This window comes from Rhincodon typus, chromosome 9 (assembly GCF_021869965.1).
Source record: "Rhincodon typus isolate 14 chromosome 9, sRhiTyp1.1, whole genome shotgun sequence".
NCBI lineage: Eukaryota > Metazoa > Chordata > Chondrichthyes > Orectolobiformes > Rhincodontidae > Rhincodon > Rhincodon typus.
The window spans coordinates 13,634,275-13,653,379 of NC_063340.1; the positions used below are offsets into that span (position 1 = coordinate 13,634,275).

The 19,105-nt window shown below is 41.4% G+C and overlaps 1 protein-coding gene across 1 annotated transcript in view; it reads right to left on the reverse strand.

The window, feature by feature from the left end:
• cfap61 (cilia and flagella associated protein 61) overlaps nt 1–19,105 on the reverse strand; it is a 183,179-nt gene that overhangs the window by 49,978 nt on the left and 114,096 nt on the right. The window contains exons 20-21 of the mRNA XM_048600915.1: nt 12,069–12,361; nt 6,403–6,730 (exon numbers count right to left, since the gene is read on the reverse strand). Of these exons, the coding sequence (XP_048456872.1) occupies nt 6,403–6,730; nt 12,069–12,361 (621 nt within the window). The remainder of the gene's footprint in view (nt 1–6,402; nt 6,731–12,068; nt 12,362–19,105) is intronic.

Sequence of the window (19,105 nt, forward strand, 5' to 3'; positions counted from 1 at the left end):
GCAGCCAAATAGGAATTATTATGTATTGTTATACTGCTCTTCCATTACCATGGGGAGCATGTGCTAGTCACAACTTCATTGCCACATCTCTGTGGCTGGCTGAGGATGATACTTCAAGGTCACTGGCACTCAAAGGATTTCTGGAAACCAAGCGCATGATCAGCCCCAGGCAGGAGAGAACCACATGCCATCAGCAATTTTGAACTTCATAGAAGTGCACAAAAAGACATGGGCCGAGCAGGCAGGTTTGTTGAAAACACTAGGGAAACTGACTTAAAGGTTGGAGGACTCTACCAAGTTGTTTGCACCAAGTTACGTCTGGGATAAGAGTGTCCGGAAGCCTTATTGGACAGGTTGGCAGTTATAATGGACAACCAGGTCCAGTGCACAACGTGTCTGCTGAATATAAATACTTACTTGCGTTACATTACAATTAGATTGGTGCTCACCAACAAAAATGTGACAGGTAGACAAGAGACCTTGACTTTATACCAAGTGCCCATTCGTCACACAGACATGGGGTTAGGCCAGTGGGTACCCAGCTGGAGGAGGAATCACATTCAGGGTGGCCACGAAAACTCCAAAACCAAAAGTCACCCCTGCAGGGCAGGATCTCTCCATCCTAACTGCGGACCACATGTCTGCACATAGACATAATGGGAAGAAAAAGAAAAAGAAGACCTCTTGAAGACATGTAGGTGATAGATGAAACTTCATTGCAAAGACTGTCTCACCGAGATAAATATATGTTCACTGTTCATCATCAACTATGTGAGTGAATGTTTTCCTAACTGCAACTACAAGAATGAAGGTACAGATGGTTGCAATCCGTAGTGCTACATGATATTTTATGGCTTAAAGTGTGAAGTGAGATTATGGGACCTTGGACGTTGCTTGCTAATTTTGCAAATAAGGTAATCTTTCTAGATCACCATACATGCTTGTGTATCACAGCTACTAGTGAGGGTTGAGTTGTGATTTTGCAAGATGTGGTCAAGACTGCTTGATATGGACTTCACATAGTAGAGATAAATGCCTAAAGTTCACATACAGCATTTAGTGCTGCTTTCAACTGCTCTGTATCTGTATAATGCTGCTACCCTTTGAAATGCCTCACATTGCAGAAGGGTGAAGACTGCTCCCTCACCAGGTACATACTCTCACTTTTATCTGATAAATTCTCTGTCTAGTTTCTTTCTGGGAGAATGAGAAACTAGATATAAATGATGTAAGATTAACTAATGATTACATGTTAATCAATGCAAATGGTTGCAAATAGATGTCTCACTAGTGAGATTCCTGTCTAGCCCATGAACACATTGGTTAGTTGGAGAACTGAAGTTTTTTGCTCTCAGCAGTGAGAATCTCCTTACTGTCGATCTCACCCTTTTCTCCCAATATTCTTGCAAATGCCATGCCAGGAGCTGAGAAAATTCTACCCTAAAAATACTAAGTAGAGTAAAATTTAATATTTAAAATAATTTTCTAGATTTCTTTCACTCAGCGAAGGTAGGAATTAGGAATTGGGCATCAAATATTATAAATAGATTGGAGATATTGATAATTTCTCCTACTACAAAGGAAATTAAGGGTTTGTTATATTATTGGTTATGGTATCAGTGGTAAATTTCTATGGAGGCAAATGGAGTGAATTGGCCTAAATTACACTGCCAGCTCATGCTTTACTCTCTACACAATAGAACTCATTCATCTTTTAACTGACTGGTCTATGAATGCCAGATGCAATTTTAATGTTTTCAGTGTTCACATATAAAAAATGAACAAAGGCACCATAAATGTTTCTAATAACAGCTCTGGAATCAATGCAGCACATTCAGTACATTACACTTGTAGTAATATCAAAACATTTCACTTTTTAACAGGGCTGAAGTGCACCAATTTGAATTCTGAACCATTAGATTTAGCAAATGCTATGCCAATTTTGGTCTAATATCCTGTTTGAAGATGCTGAGCATTTACTAAATGAGTGGTATGTAAAAGAAGAAAGATAGGTGATAAGCCTGTGTGACTGGAATGGGATGTTAATGAGGTGTTATATTGGGTGAGATGACCAGATGTAGCATGTTCACTAGAGAACTACAGGCATAAGTTATGCATTTCCAGCTAGCAGATTGAAGTGTTAACTAATGCCGTGATTATAGATTAATTTGAAGCAAGGATTTTAATTACTACAGTGCAGGTCATGGTTAGATTTTTAAACTGATATAAGGATTTAACTGGCAGTGTTCTTTTTCTTTACCTCATAGCAGCTATTAAACTAATCAGTTTTGCAATATCTCCTCTCATTAGTGCAAATGCTAAGGCAGAGCACAAGAAAAGTAACATTCTGGACCAAAATACAGTGATCTGGCACTGAAAGAAACCCTGCCACTTATTTTTTTCCCCATATTCTGCTATCGGTGTTTCTCAATCAGTTGAGTTAAATTAGGAAGTTGTCTTATCTTCATAATCTTTGTAATTCTTGGAATTTCTTTTCTTTATTCATTCATGGGAGGAGGACGTCGCTGGCCAGGCAGCATTTATTACCCATCCCTAATTGCCCAGAGGACAGTTAAGAGTAAACCACATTGCTGTGGGTCTGGAGTCACATGTAGGCCAGACCAGGTGAGGATGGCAGTTTCCTTCCCTAAAGGACATTAGTGAACCAGATGGGTTTTTCCAACAATCGACAATGGATTCATAAAAACCGAAAGAACTGCGGATGCTGTAAAACAGGAAAAAAACAGAAGTTGCTGGAAAAGGTCAGCGGGTCTGGCAGCATCTGTGAAGAAAAAAATCAGAGTTAACGTTCTGAGGAAGGGTCACTGGACCCGAAACGTTAACTCTGATTTTTTCCTTCACAAATGCTGCCAGACCTGCTGAGCTTTTCCAGCAACTTCTGTTTTTGTTCCTGACAGTGGTTTCATGGTCATCATTAGATTCTTAATTCCAGATATTTATTGAATTCAAATTCCACCATCTGCCACGGCAGGATTCAAACCTAGGTCCCCAAAACATTATCTGGGTCTCTGGATTAACAGTCCAGCAATAATACCACCAGGCCATTGCCTCTCAGCTGATATGGTATCAAATTCTAGTTCAAAATATTCCTAAGTAAATATTTTTATGATTAATATTATCCCATGGATAAATAGTAAATTGAAAGAACTAAACTTATGAAACAATACCAATAGAAAAATTGACAGACAAAATTTCACTTTTTGTAACTTTTACTTTAACAACTCAACCAAAATAAACATAAAATAAACAAGAATTAATGGAAAACTGTATTTAATAGAAGCCATAAATTACACTTTAGCCAATACAAGAAAAAAAATCTCATGGAATTACTGACAGTTTCCTTAGCACACATGGCACCACATTCAGGCATAAAGTCCTTGAAAACTCTGTATTCCATAGTGTTCCAGTTTCTATCTCCATGCCTGATTCACCTGATTCTCTTCTCGCACATTCCACTCTCAATTAACCTGAGACCTACAGGCACGTTCTTCAGAAAAATGGCTTGTCATAGCTAATCAATCAGTTCAAATAACTAAACTATTGGTAATAACTGCACATCTCTTATCCATGCTGCTAAATCCATCCTTCAGGCTTCCTTCTTTTTAGCTGTCTTGCATATTCTCTTTCACTCTCTTCTTAACCTTCCTGAACAGTTCTGCTGGTGAAAAGATCTTTAAGGGTCCTGTGTTTTCTTTTGGTTTCAACCAGCTTCTGTTTCCCTAACAACCTGAAGACACAGTCTGATTCGATGTCGTAGCTAGGAACCTAAGGTTACACCCCCTTCCTTGAAACCTCAAAGTTTTAGTTTCTCTTTCAGTCTCAAAAGCGAAACAGAAGTGAGTGCACCAATCAGAACATTTGAAAAGCCATCTGTGCAAACAATAGCTTACACAAGTTCCCCAACTGACCTCATGAAGTGTGGATTTTAAACTATGGTTTTTAGCAGATCTGAAAATTCACTGTCCATACAATACAGATTAAGTGATAAGACTTCTGCTGGCATTAAACGAGATAGATTACTTATTGCTTAAAGTTTGGAGAAACTGCAACCAACTTTTATAAGTTGAATTTTAAATATATTTTTCCTTCTGTTTAGTTCTCTCCTCCATGGTTTACTTCCTAACCTTCAGAATATGAGTCACCAGGCCTAGATCTCTTACATTAGTTCTTCTGTGAGTATTGAAGAAATGGCATGAGATAGAAAACCTCCATTTGATATTCCATTTTTTGGTGGAATAGAAGAACCTCCACTTTGATCCTTGCACAATGTAACCATTGCTAAGTTGTGACTCTTATGTTGGGAGTAAATCTTTTTTAGTATACCATGCTTCTGAATAGCAATATTTTTAGAAAGAGGGTGATAATATTGTGCAACAGATATCAGCAGAAATTATTATAGAAATTCATGGCGGGCTTTAAACAAAGACTAAGGGTAGAATCTTCCCAGCATTGGCGAGAAAGTTGTGAAAATAGGGTGAGTTCAGCAGTAGTGAGATTCTCAATGCCAAAAGCAACAATTTCCATTCTCCAACCAAGTGTTGAAAGGTGAAATAAGAATCTCGCCAGTGAGTGTAAAGAGGTCGGTTTGCATCCATTTGCACTTACAAACATCTTATTATCACTTCCGCTCACTTCATGTATATGCAGTTTCCCATTCTCTCATACACCAAATAGAGATCAATAATTCCTGACATGAAAGTCTGAATAGTTAGCTGGTGACTCCACTTGCACCTGCTCCTCCAGTCCTCCATCTTGGACAGCTGTCATTAACATCACAGGGCACATCTATGGGCAGACAGCCCCTTCCCCCCCAACCCCACACACACACACACACACACACACACACACACACACACACAGGCATCAGACACACGCCCACTGTATCCTCTGATCCAGTTACAATACAATTTTGCACTTCAATGCTGTCTTTTCGAGTGCACCAGCATCTTTCATCATAATGCTGCTGCCATATCTGCCTTGCCTTGTTATTTTGAGCTCTGTAGCCTCAGCCAGAATTTAAAGGCTCAGAATATATCTGTCTTGCCTTGCTGTTAAGCACAGACACAAAGACTGTCATGGTTGTCAGCAGTCATTAGTCAAGGGGGTTGTCAGGTTGCTGTATGGCACAGTCCTGGGATCAGTTCAGTGAAAGGGTAGTGGTGGTCAGCAGGGTGCACTGCTGTGGTAGGGAAGTTGGGGGAGTCATTCATGAGGATTGAGGTCACATGCTGAGATGCAGAGGACAATAGTTGTGAAGAGGGAAAAACTCAATCTATAATGGGAGGAGACAGTAGTGCATTGCAAGACATGGGTTACTGCGAGTGGTGGGGTCATCAACTGTCACAACCATTCTGACTTTCAATGGGGAACAATACAGCATAATGGTTGCAATGCTAATGTGCACTGGGCGTTGGGGAGCAAATAGCACATCTTTAGAAAGGGTTCTAAGATGGGATGAGGCCAAGGTGGAGTGAAATAATACCACGGAGGCTGGTATCCTATCACCAAGTCACCCTTTATTTACACATGCACAGTACATGGACTCTGACCAGCTGTCTCAGAGCCAATCCATAGTGCGAACAGAATCCCTGAGACTGGTGTTTATATCTGTCAGCCAGGGCTGTTTATTGGCCCAGGTTAACAGGTCCAGAACTCATACTCAGTGAGACCCATCTGGCCAACCTCGTTCCAGTCACTACATCTGGTAACCTGTGTAGCTTGGTTCTTAAATAGCAATAGATTTATGATTTTTTTCTGAAGAAGGGTCTAGGCCCGAAACGTCAGCTTTCCTGCTCCTCTGATGCTGCTTGGCCTGCTGTGTTCATCCAGCTCTACACCTTGTTATCTCTTTATCATAGATTTATGAATGTCTGCTTTTATTTGCAATAAGTGTTAGCATGTCATCTCTGTGCCCTGAGAAGCATTTGATTTTAGTTCCCTCCCACTTCGTGCTCAGTGAAAGGCAACTCCTGGCTGACAGCACTTGACTGCGTGCATGGCTGGGCTTTAAAAATGGAGCCAGTGCCAGGAACCCTGCAAGATCTGGTAGTGGCAAATATTTTCACTGCCTGTGACAAGAGGGAAGGTAGGATGAGAGGGTGCTTTAGAGGCGAGTTCCTGGCTGATGAGGCAAGCTTTGGAAAAGAATGTGAGAAATCTCGCTAGCGCTCACAGAGAGAAACGCAAAGAAATTCATCAAAGTTCACCCTAGCTGATTTCTGGCAAAATTCATACTTAGATATTAGTTCTAGAATCACCGTATGAACACTGATGGATGCTTTGCGAGGGTTGCTTTCATGTTTACTACCTGAAACAAATAACAGACAATGATTCTGAGGTCAAGGATTGAAGCAAAGTTCATATGCATTTCCAACCACATACCTATGGCTTTACATCCAGTATAAGTAGGGAGAAGTTTATCTAATTCCGCTGGTGGTTTAGTCACTTGCTCCAGAGTTGGGTCAAACAGATGCAGCATGAGTGCAGCCAGCTGAAATCCAATCTCTTTCGAATTAAAATTTGCATGAGACCATTGGTCAGCAAAGTAACGACGGGAATATTTAGTTAATGATCCAGCAGCTCTAATTGTTATATCATTGGTATGGAAGGTAGAGTCAATTACCAATTTTCCATCAAAGACAAGGCATGCCTTATTGATGGCTCTGAAAGCATCAACATCCACCTTCTTCTTGTCAAAGTTGAAGAAAGCCTGAAAAAGTTGACAAAAAAATTTATAATCAAAGATAGTCCTCTTTACTTGCAGTCACCCTGACCACGTTGGAGGAGAACGCCCCAGAGACTGACAGGATATACATGCTACATCTGTGATGGAATGGTGGGGGTAGCTAGAGTCCTGGTGGCAGCATTAGATAACATATTGCTACTTAGTAATTAACGGTCACTTGCCAAATTGGTGTTAGCAATAACTGAAATATCATGATATGCACTATGCTGAGTTAGCACCCATTTTTGGTTCCTTTCATCTCTGAGTTCTTCAAAGGTGAAGGAGGGGCTAATGAGACAGGATGCCAGGGAATCTTTAGAGGAGGCTGAGCATTCTGAGGATGTGCCATCAGATTACACATGTGCAACCTCCACCAGCACAAATATACATACCAAAATGGATGATTCTTAATTATCCTCTTAAATAGCCCAACACTCAACACTTAACAACAAAAACAGAAATGTTGGAAAAACTCAGCAGGTCTGGCAGCATCTGTGGAGAAAAGCAGACTTAACGTTTCGAGTCCAGCGACTCTTCATAAGAACTGGTTGTAGCTGGGAAAAGATTGGTATAAATGCTAAAGAAGGGGTGGGGGCAGGGGAAAGGAGGAAACGATAGGTGGAGATGGAGCCCAGCGAGAGAGAAAGAGAAAAACAGTTGGGCAGAACAATGAAATGGGTAAATGTGAGTCTGGGAGAGCGAATAGCTGCTAATGGAGACCATTAATAGCTGACGATGGGTTGTTTGTGGTAGCAGCCCATGTGGTGACAAGGGGGTGTATGGGGGTTGGGATAAGAACATGGTAGAAGGTGCTCAAGCACTAAAATTTTTGAACTCTATGTTGAGTCTGTTCTGTGCTGTATGACTCTATGAGACTAGAAAGCTCCAGGATTCCCAACTGAGAAATGAGGTGTTGTTCTTCTAGCTTGCAGTGAGCTCTGCTGGAGCACTACAGCAAGCCTGAGACAGAAATGTTGGTCAGGGAACACCTTGGTGTGTTAAAATGGCAGGTAACTGGAAGCTTGGGGTCGTTTTTGTGGACAGAGTGTAGGAGCTCTGCAAAGCGGTTGCCCAGTCTACGTTTCGCCTACCTGATGTAGAGGAGACCACATTGTGAGCAGCAAATACAGTAGACTAGATTGATGAAAGGCAGATAAATCACTGCTTCACTTGGAGCCTTGGATAATGAGGCAGGATGAATGAAACAAGCAGGTGTTATGCCTTCTGTGACTGCATGGCATGGCACCTTGGGGATGTGGGGAGATGTTAGGAGTGGAGAAGGAGTGGGTCAAAGTGTCCTGGAGGGAACGGTACCTGACAGGGGATGGGAATATATGTCTGATGGTGGCATCCTGCTGGAGGTGGCAAAAATGGTGGCTAATGATCCTTCAGATGTAGATATTGGTGGGATGGTAGTTGAGGGGCAAGGGGGACCCTATCACTGTTGTGGGAGGGAAGAGAGAAAGTAGGTGCTGAAGTGCGGCTGAGGGTCCTGTCAACCATGATGGTGGGGAATCTTCAGTTGAGGGAGAAAGTGGACATTTCAGAAGCTGCCTTGTCAAAGGTGGCATCATTGGAACAGATACAATGGAAACGGAGGAATTGGGAGAACGGAATAGAGCAATTACAGGAAGCAGGGTGTGAGGATGTATAGTCAAGGTAACTGTGGAAGTTGGTAGGTTTTTAATGGATCTATCACATCTGTTCAGAGACCATCTCCAGCAAGAGCATCATGACCAATGATATTCACTTCCAGTACATGGAAAATCTGGTAAAGCAAGTGCATGCTGGCTAATATTAATGTTCTGTTCACTTTAACTGCCATTTTACACAGGGCTCTGAACTGGCATAAGTGCAGGTGGGTCCAGAAATGGAAAATAGAAAAGGGCAATCTAATTGTAATTACAATTACTGTCCACTCATTTCTCATCCCTTCAAAGTTTGCCTTCCCTACATTGAAAACCATGGTTGTTTCTGTCCCTCCTCCTCAAATCGTTACTTGTAAGGCGTTCCATTCCGGTTAGGTTGTTAACTAATTTGGTTCACTATTTATCACTATATCAAACATGGCCTGTTTTCTTGTCCGGCCCTATATTGCTTTGGAAAAGTCCCAAATACATTTTGAAAATTCATTATCATTGTTAATTTACCAGTTCTGCATCTTGCAGTCAGTGTAAAAATTAAGACATCCCTTTAGTAACCACTTGCTATACGTTTTCCTGATCTCCATATTTATATATCACTCCACCAGATCATTAATATCAAGAGGTCTGAAGACAACATCTAAAACAGCCTTACATTTATTTTATCCCTTAAATCTACCCATGATATGTCTGCAGTCTTATCAATATTACTGCAATCCATTATCTTTAGAATTGTAACATTGTCTTTTATGATTTTTCCTGCTTCTTCCCCATTTCCAACTTCCCTGTCCTTTCAAAAGATCCCTTTGGTTTGGTATATTTGACTTGGAATCATGCGCAGCTTGTACCCAGGTCTCTTAAAACAAATTACATTATATCTCTTAAGATAAATTTGTACAGTCTTCTAACTCACTTGCATTATCTCACTTGTATGATTCTGAAGGTGTTTGGCAGGTAGATACTTAACTTAGCTATATTCATTTGTAACCTCATATGTCCTCTTCATTACTTATGTTCCTATCTATTTTTGTATCGACAATAAGTTAAACAACATAACAAGATACAAAATGAAGCAGAGCAAGATAGCGGACAAAGACACATACCTCCCTGAAGCACTCAATGCTTTCTATGCTTGGTTTGAGCAGAATGCCAGTGGTGTGGTGTCACTTGCCATGACACCTCTTCCCTCCGTCACTGCTGCAGACGTTAGATTGGTCTTCGTGGGAGTCAACCCAAGGAAAGCGACCGGCCCAGACAGAGTCCCTGGCCGTGCACTTAGATCCTGTGTGGACCAGCTGGCAGAGGTATTCACTGACATCTTCAACCTTTCCCTCCTACAAGCCAAAGCCCCCACCTGCTTCAAGAAGACCATCATCATCTCAGTACCTAAGAAACCACATGCAACGTGCATTAATGACTATCACCCAGCGGCTTTGACCTCCATCATCATGAAGTGCTTTGGGAAGCTGTTTGTGGCCCACATCAGCTCTAGTCTCCCAGCCTGCCTCAAACTCATGGAATTTGCCTACCAATATATCAGATCCACAGCAGACGCCATTTCCCTAGGCCTGCACTCATCCCTGGAACATCTGGACAATAAGGACACCGACGTCAGACTCCTGCTCATCGACTTACAGCTCCGTCTTCAACACCATTGCTCCTTCCAGACTGATCTCAAAACTCTGAGACATAGGTCTCAGCTCCGCCCTCTGCACTGGATCATCAGCTACCTGACCTATAGACCACAATCAGCGAGGAGAGACAACTGCACTTCCTCCACAATAACATTCAACACTGGAGCCCCACAAGAATACATTCTCAGTCCGCTGCTGCACTCACTGTACACCCATGACTGTGTAGCCAAATTCTGAATGAACGCCGTCTACAAGTTTGCTGATGACACTGCCATAGTCGGATGGATATCAAACAACGATGAGTCAGAATACAGAAAGGAGATAGAGGGCTTGGTGACTTGGTGCAGTGATAACAACCTCTCTCTCAATGGTGGCAAAAATAAAGAACTGATCATCGACTTCAGAAAGAAAGGAGGAATACGTGCTCCCATCTACATCAACGGAGTAGAGGTTGAGAGTATTGACAGAGGCAAGTTCCTAGGAGTGATGATAACTGACAACCTATCCCGGACTTCCCAATGTAGATGCAATGGTCAAGAAGGCAAACAATGCCGTTTCTTCCTCAGGTGGCTCACGAAATTTAGCATATCCACAAGGACCCTCACCAACTTTTACAGGGGTACCGTAGAAAGCATACTGTTCGGGTGCATAATGGCCTGGTATAGCAACTGCTTTTCCCAGGACCGTAAGAAACTACAGAATGTTATGTGCACAGCCCAGACTATTATGGAAGCCAATCTTCCATTCATGGACTCCAGTTACACCTCTCATTGCAGCGGAAAGGCTGCCAGCATCATCAAAGACCCATCCTAGTAATGCTCTCCTACAACCTCTTCTGTCAGGCAGAAGTTACAGAAGCTTGAACACACGCACCCGCAGATTCAGGAACAGCTTCTTCCCACCTGTTATTATACTGATAAATAGACTCTCTAACTTCAAATAATGTTGGTATCATTAATGTTGATCTTGCTTCACGCATGTCCTGTGTGATTTAACCTGTGTGCCTCACTCTGTCCAAGTTTTTTTCACCCTATGACCTATATGTTCTTGCCTACAATGATCTGCCTGTACTGCTTGCAAGCAAAGCTTTTCATTGTACTTAGGTACACATGACAACAAAGCAATCTATCAATCAATCAAGTTTAGCAACGATACTTTCAGTCCCTTCATCCAAGTCATTCATTTAAATCATAAAAGTTGATGTCCAGCATTGATCCCTGTGGCACACCATTGCTACATCTTGCCAATCAGAAAATAGCCAATCTAATCCGAATTTAGGATTCCAATCAGCTGGCCAAGTCTCTCTCCACACCAATATGCTTCCCCCTACAGCATAAGCTTTCATTTTCCATAATAACCTTTTATGTGGGTCTTTCTAAAGTGCCTTTCAGTACTTCTACCAGTTTCCATTTGCCCTCGGTAAACGTTTCTTCTTTAAATGACTCCAAAAATTGGTCAAACATAACTTCTCTTTCACAAAACCATGTTTGCTCTGCCTAATTACTTTAACCTATTCTAAATGTGTTGATATAATGTCTTTAACCTAGCTCCTAATATTTTTCCTATGACAGATGTTAAGCTAACTGGCCTACAGTTTTCTACATTCTGTCTTTGTCCATTTTTTGAATAAAGGAGTTGAATTTGCTATTTTCTAAACCAATGGAAACTTCCTTAAATTTAGTGAATTTTGGAAGATGAAAACCACACATCAAGTATCTCACTAGTCACTTCTTTGAAGGCTTTAGATGAAGTCCATTAGGTTCCAAGTACTTGTCAGCCTGCAGCTGCAACAATTTTCAGTACCCCTTCCCTGATGATTGTAATTTTCTTGAATTCATCCCACCCAATTATTTGGGATGTTATCGCCTTACTTTCTAATGTTAATTCCACAGAATCACCTTTGATTGGAACAATTGTCACTTTGTTAACTCTTTTTTTAAGTATCTATAAAAATTTTTACTGTCTATCTTTATATTTCAGATTGAGAGATTTTTTTTCCAGAGTTTTGATAATTGGAACTGTTTACTTAAAAATGATTTAACTTACTACACATTTCAGACTCAATGGTTGAGAATCAGTGGTAAAAGTTGCGAGGGTTATACGTTGATGGAGCTTCCCATTATTACACTGAGCAAGCAGACAGTTAGAATACACAGAAACGTTAGCTTTCTTGAGTGCTTCCTCTACTGCACTTTCTATCACGGGACTGTTAAAACAACTGCTGCCTAAATTTGAAGGCGTTTTCACCAGATGTACGAAAGAGCCATCGATTCGAAAAGACAGGATGGTATTCACTGTGATGTAAGCGTCCATTGTGCTCCCATATACAATGATATTTCCTGGAGAAAAAGCAATAATTCCAATGAATGCATTGAAGTATTTTAAGAATGCAAGTTAGAGCTGTAATATAGTTACCTTCCTATTTTGAGGTGCTATGAAATACATACAATACAATCAAATAAAATGTACTGAGAAATAGAGTAGTAGAGGAGTGTTGCATGGTGTGTGTGCCCTGAATACAAGAAGTTAAGGATAACAGGAAATAAAGCAAGGATAGGAATAAAGAAATGGAGGAGGACAATCTGAGAGAGAGAAACAGAAAAAAAGATAAATTGGGATACATAATTAGAGGATAAGACAGACAAAAACAAGATAGACAAATCAGGAAATACAGTGAAATAGAGTACTTAACAATAATCAAAATTGCTGTGGCTATGGAGTCATATATAGAACAGACCAGGAAAGAACATCAGATTTCATTCCCTAAGGTACCATATTAAACCAAACATTTTCATAGAAATCAACAATGGTTTCATGGTCACTATTGCTGAGACTGGCTTTTGATTCTAGACTTTATTAATTGAATTAAATTCCACCAGCTGCCATAGTGGGAATGAATTCATCTCCCAAGAGAATTAACCTGAGCCTATAGCTCAGTGACATTATTAATATGCAACCACCTGCTTCAGAATGCGAAAAACACAGCTAAGCCATCCCACAATTAATGGATCATATCTAGTCCTTCCTGTTGATAAGTGACAAGTAGAATTTGCACCAATGGATTTCAGTAAGGAATTTGACAAGGTTCCTCATAGTAGACTGGTTAGCAAGGTTAGATCACATGGCATACGGGGGAACTAGCCATTTGGATATAGAACTGGCTCAAAGGGAAAAAATAGAGGGTGGTAATGGAGTGTTGCTTTTCAGACTGGAGGCCTGTGACCAGCGGAATGCCACAAGGATCGGTAATGCCACTGCTTTTCATCATTATATAAATGATTTGGATGTTAACATAGGAGGCATTGTTAGCAAGTTTGCAGATGACACTGAAATTGGAGATGTACTGGACAGTGAAGAAGATTACTTCAGAGTACAATGGGATCTTAATCAGATGGGCTGATGTGCCGAGGAGTAGCAGATAAAGTTTAATTTCGTAAATATGAGGTGCTGCATTTTGGAAAAGCAAATCAGGGCAGGTCCTGGGGAATGTTGCTGAATAAAGACACCGTGGAGGGCAGATTCATAGTTCTTTGAAAGTGGAGTTGCAGGCAGATGGGATAGTGAAGAAGGTGTTTGGTATGCTTGCCTTTCTTGGTCAATGCATTGAGTGTAAGAGTTGGGAGATCAGGTTGTGGCTGTACAATACATTGGTTAGGCCACTTTTGGAATACTGTGATCAATTCTGGTCTCCCTGCTGTAAGAAGGGTGTTGTGAAACTTGAAAGGGTTCAGAAAAGATTTACAGGGATGTTGCCAGGATTGGACAGTTTGAGCTATAGGGAGAGGCTGAATAGACTGGGGCTATTTTCCCTGGAGTATCAGAGGCTGAGAGGTGACCTTGTAGAGGTTTATAGAATCATGAGGGGCATAGGGTAAATAGACAAAGTCTTTTCCCTGAGGTAGGGGAGTCAAAAACTAGAGGACATAGGTTTAAGGTGAGAGGGGAAAGATTTAAAAGGGACCTAAGGAGCAACTTTTTCACCCAGAGGTTGATGCATGTATGAAATGAGCTGCCAGAGGAAGTGGTGGAGGCTGGCACAAATACAACATTTAAAAGGCATCTGGATGGGTACATGAATAGGAAGGGCTTAGAGGAATATGGGCCAAATGTCTATGACCCTAATGTCGGGCAATGACAATTTCCAACAGGACTAGCCATATAAACACTGTAGCTTTAAAAGCAGGTCAGAGGTTGGGAATTCTGCAGTGAGTGGCTCACCTCCTGACTCCCCAAAAGCCTTCCCAACATCTACAAAGTACAAGTCAGGGCTGTCTTGGAATACTCTTCACTTGCCTGGGTCCGTGTAGTTCCAACAACACTTAGGAAGCTTGCCACCATTGAGGACAAAGCAGCCAGTTTGAATAACACTCTATCAACCACCTTAAGCATTCACTGCTTCTACCAATGATGTACAATGGCAGCAGTGTGTCCTACCTTCACAATGCACTGCAGCAACTTAGCCTGGCTCCTAGAAACATAAAGGCAGCAGTTGCATGGGGACATGCAAGTACTCCTCCAAACCAGACGTCATCCTATTTTGCTGTTCGTTCAATAATCCTAAGTAAACATCTTGGAATATTTCCCTGCGGGCATTTCTACATGATATAGACTGCAGCAGGTCAAAGAAAATAACCCACCAACACTTTCTCAAAGGCAATAAGGGTTTCAGCAACAAAGTGTTGGTGGAGCCAATGATACTCAAATCCTATGAAATAATAGTGCAGCTCTAGTACGGAATTCAGCACCCTCTGTGATTTAGTAATTAGTACGGTGTGTACTAAGGAATTTATTGAGCTCAAATGAGCAACGACCAGGTCAAGATGGCAAGGGTGAACCAGGAAAGAGCTGACTGGAAGGCTGGCTCGCATCCTAACTCTGTTGAAACTGGTATAGATGCAGACTTTAAAAGCTTGTCCTAGCTTATTTCTATGCACCAGCATTTGCTGACTTCATTGGACTGCCTCAATGGAGAATTTAGAATATGGTGCATAATATGAAGGATTCCACTATCAACCTGTACGGGGTGGTGTTTGTGCAAAGCATTGACACTCTGCAATCAACCGTGTGGTATGTGAGAACTGCAGCTGTGTACCTCCACAGGGTTCAACAACCTTATTTGCCTTGCTTGGGTTGTGAAACCAAATGTATAAGGATTTCAACTGGACAACATATCCTCTTTTCTCTTTACTCATTCATGGGATGAGGGCATCACTGGCTAGGCAGCACTTTTTGCCCATCCCTAATTGCCCAGAGTGCAGTTAAGAGTCAACCACATTGCTGTGGGTCTGGAGTCACATGCAGGTCAGACCAGGTAAGGATGGCATTTTCCTTCTCTAAAAGCATTAGTGAACCAGATGGGATTTTCCCAACAATTGACAAAGGATTCATGGTCATCATTAGACTCTCAATTCTAGACATTTATTGAATTCAAATTCCATCTTCTGCTATGGCAGGATTCGAACCCAGGTCCCCAAAACATTAACTGGGTCTCTGGATTAACAGTCCAGCATTAATACCACTAGGCCTCTCCATCCTAGTGCCTTCTCTCCTGCAGATCAGTAGGAGTGTACAGTAGCAATGGCAATCCTGCATTGGAATGGAATGTGATGCCAACTCTCATGATGAAAAAAACATACCTGATAGACTTTCTTGAAGCGCTGTGCCAATTCTCACTTTGATGTTAGACAGATAGCTGGATTAGAATGCCCTAATAGATGTTGAGCTACAGCAATCTGCAGCTGGGCTCTCAGGTCCCATTTCCTAAATTTATTATGGCCTTTCTTTCTCTCTGTAAAATCACAAAAGGCTTTCTGGAATTTTGATGTATAGTGGTATGAATAGAGATGAAAGAGAACTGAAACCCCTGTTTCTGTTCCTTACTGGCAATTAATCAGTGGCCCAAAGTTTTTGATCTGGGTCAGAATTCCCAGGCTGGATACTATATGCCTTGCTGATGGGATTTCGATGGCGAGTGGGTGCCCAGCCTATCACCTTCCCACTCAGCTCTAAGCTAACATCTATAAAGGAAAGGTGGCAGAGTGCTGAAAGCGGTGGTCCATCTACTTATGTAAATAAATAGTCAAGGGTCATTTGAGCTTGTTAAAAGCTTCATTAATCTCAATTTTAGTCTTCCCATATCATAATATGATTAGTGAGGACAGCAGGATGGGAGGGGGCAGCCTGTATATTTCTACAAATTTTTAGAAGTGCAGTAAGGAAGGGGTGTTATTATCTCCAGGGATTGCCCTTTGTGCTTTGGGAGCACTCTCTCAGAAGATAGCATGCCCTCTTCCATCCACCCTGCATGGCCTTTGAAACACATTCCTCCATCCCGCTTGCTCCCTTTCCTAAGATAGTGAAATTTTCCCATAAGGTGTCCTAATACATTTGAATCCAGGTTTCCATTAAGCACTTTTCTTGGGACTAGTTGTGGACCTGGCAACGTGCACAACAGAACATTGGTGCTGCTAGGACTGATAATTGGGTTTAAGTAAAGAGGATTAATTATTTACATGTTCACTCCAAAAATCGAACACTATATCACTCAATCACCACGCACACAAATGCATGCTCAAGGAAAATATAGTGAAAGACGATGGTGCACTTTTACAATTTAGAAACAAAGGAACAGTTTGTAAGTCACATGTTTGACTCATGTTGGAGCAGGTCTGGTGAATGAGGGCTTTTTTCCCACACTTTTAATATAATTGGGTGAAATCAACAATCAAAATCATATGTCAAAGTCATTGCAGGATTATCTTAAAGTAGTGGATTTTTCAACGGATCAGGAAGTTAGTTTCTTGTAGTCTTAAAACTGGGAGATCAATTCTTTGTACAAGTGGACTTGAAATGGAACAGGGCTGGTGACCTTACAACTTTGCTGGCTCTAATTTTCTGTCACAAATGTTGCTGCTGCTGCAGTTTCTCAATGTGTTGTTTGCAGATTGACTAGTTCTCTCCAATACTTGGATTAAGTAAGATTGCTGATCTGGTGCCCAAGTGATCAATATTTCTATTGTTCACCAAGGCAAAATGTGGTTTGAAGTCATTGCTACACAATGGGAGATAGGTAGTGGCCTTTGCATCTACTTATGATTTAACCAGGTTCTTTACAGCTCTCTATGTTAGGTTTTCAACTGAAAGGCAGTGGGTGGAATCTTCCCAGCCCCAGAAATATGAGTTATTACGAGTCAGTTGGGAAAATATGGCAAAATCTGAAAAATGAAATTCTCAATGTCGTGAAGAAAACTCTGAATGTACTGCTATATTTTGAAAAGTGAGATGAGAATCTCACTAATGAGCAGCTACAGGCCATTTTTCAAGTACTTGCATGCCATTAGTCCCAATGTTCATTAGTACCAAAGTTCACCTCCTATTCTCCCATTTGTCAGAGAGAAACTAAATGGTGACAATTCCTGATATGAAAGTCAGAGCAGGTACTTAGCAGCTCTAGCTCACTGCTTTCTCCTCTGGGCTTCCAGTGTGCACCAGTCCCCAACATCTCCGGTTGCACTCCTCAGAAAGCGACTTCCACCAGTCCACAGACATTGGCTTCAAGCTTGTACCAGTGTCACTGCATCATCATGGCCCACCTCTGACCCACTTACAATGCAGTTCTCCACCTCAATGTACCAGCAACTTTCATTGTAATGCTGCCCACCGGGACAATTTATACCTGGGGAGAAGTACCTATTTCATGAATTGGAATACTCACTCACTTTGCATCTACTTTGTTGATCACAGCATCTCTGCCTGGCCCTGGCTTTTTAAACTTCACTGCTTCTGATAAAGTGTCACTGGACTCGAAACATTAACTCTGCTTTTTCTCTCTACGGATGCTGTCAGACCTGTTGAGTTTTTCCAGCACTTTTTTTGTTACAGATTTTCCACATCTGCAGTTCTTTGCTTAAGGAGGTGGTGTTGCTGTACAGCACTATGCTATGTCAATGTTACATTTGCAGCGTGTGCCAGCATTGTACAAGTACTGCATATGCTTCAAACAAATAGCCATGTCTCATGAAGCAGAACTAATTACAAGCAACCTTAAAAGTCTTGCTTGCAGACCACTATTCACAAATATCATTGGCTGCCAAGGGTCATCGAGCAAATTTCCTCCAACCTTCAACTGTAGATATTCATCCACATGCTCTTTTGTACATGCTTCTTGAAATAACTCCAAAGATGCCAGTATCCTGCCACCAAGACACCCTTTATATATACGTGGCAAGTCCTTGACACTGATCCAGCTCCCTCAGAGTCAGCTCTCAGAGTATCAGGATGTCTGACATTCCTGTTTTTATCTGTCAGCCAGGGTTCCCTCATAATCTGTGAGGTCCACCTGGTTGACCTCATTACAATCGCTACACTGCCATTGTTGGGTGATGTGGAGCCGGGGTGGGCAAGGTATCAATAGTCATAGAGCATGTACAATTTCCTACTGTTCCTACTGTATTTACATGACATGATTTCTGATGTAAGCTTAGGAACAAGTTCCACCATGTCAAAAGTTCATGGACAGGCATTCCATGGCCCTCCTTGTTGGAGTCCTCCATGTCCCACTGTGTTGAACACTATGCTAAACTGTCATTTGCGAGTTGTGTGAATGCTAACTGCCCTCACATTAACCAAGGCTTGTTCTGTTTCTTTTATTACCCACAGTTTCAATGGAACCATGGTCAATGGTCAATGGATGCAGCCACAGCGTGGTTGGAAGGCTTGCAATGTTCTGAGTCTATGCAGTAATCGTAAGAGTCACTTGATCTTCTGCAGACATCACAGCACTCCTTAAATATCTATTCTGAAAAGAAAAGGCAGTTCCAGAAAATTATACACTATATGGTGCATGTTTAAGTTATGAATATTGTGTGCCTTTGCTGGGCAGGGCAATAGAGTATTCTTTTGGTCGCTGCAATGCTGCAATCTTAACTGTAACGTTGCAATATTGACTAAATATCAACATTAGTCTTGGCTGTTGATTTGACATTAGAATGGCAGGATATAATTTGGATATAATAATACAAGGGGCAGGGAATGTTTAGCTGAAATTACTGCCAACAATCACTGGCTGTAGGAACAATTTTTGT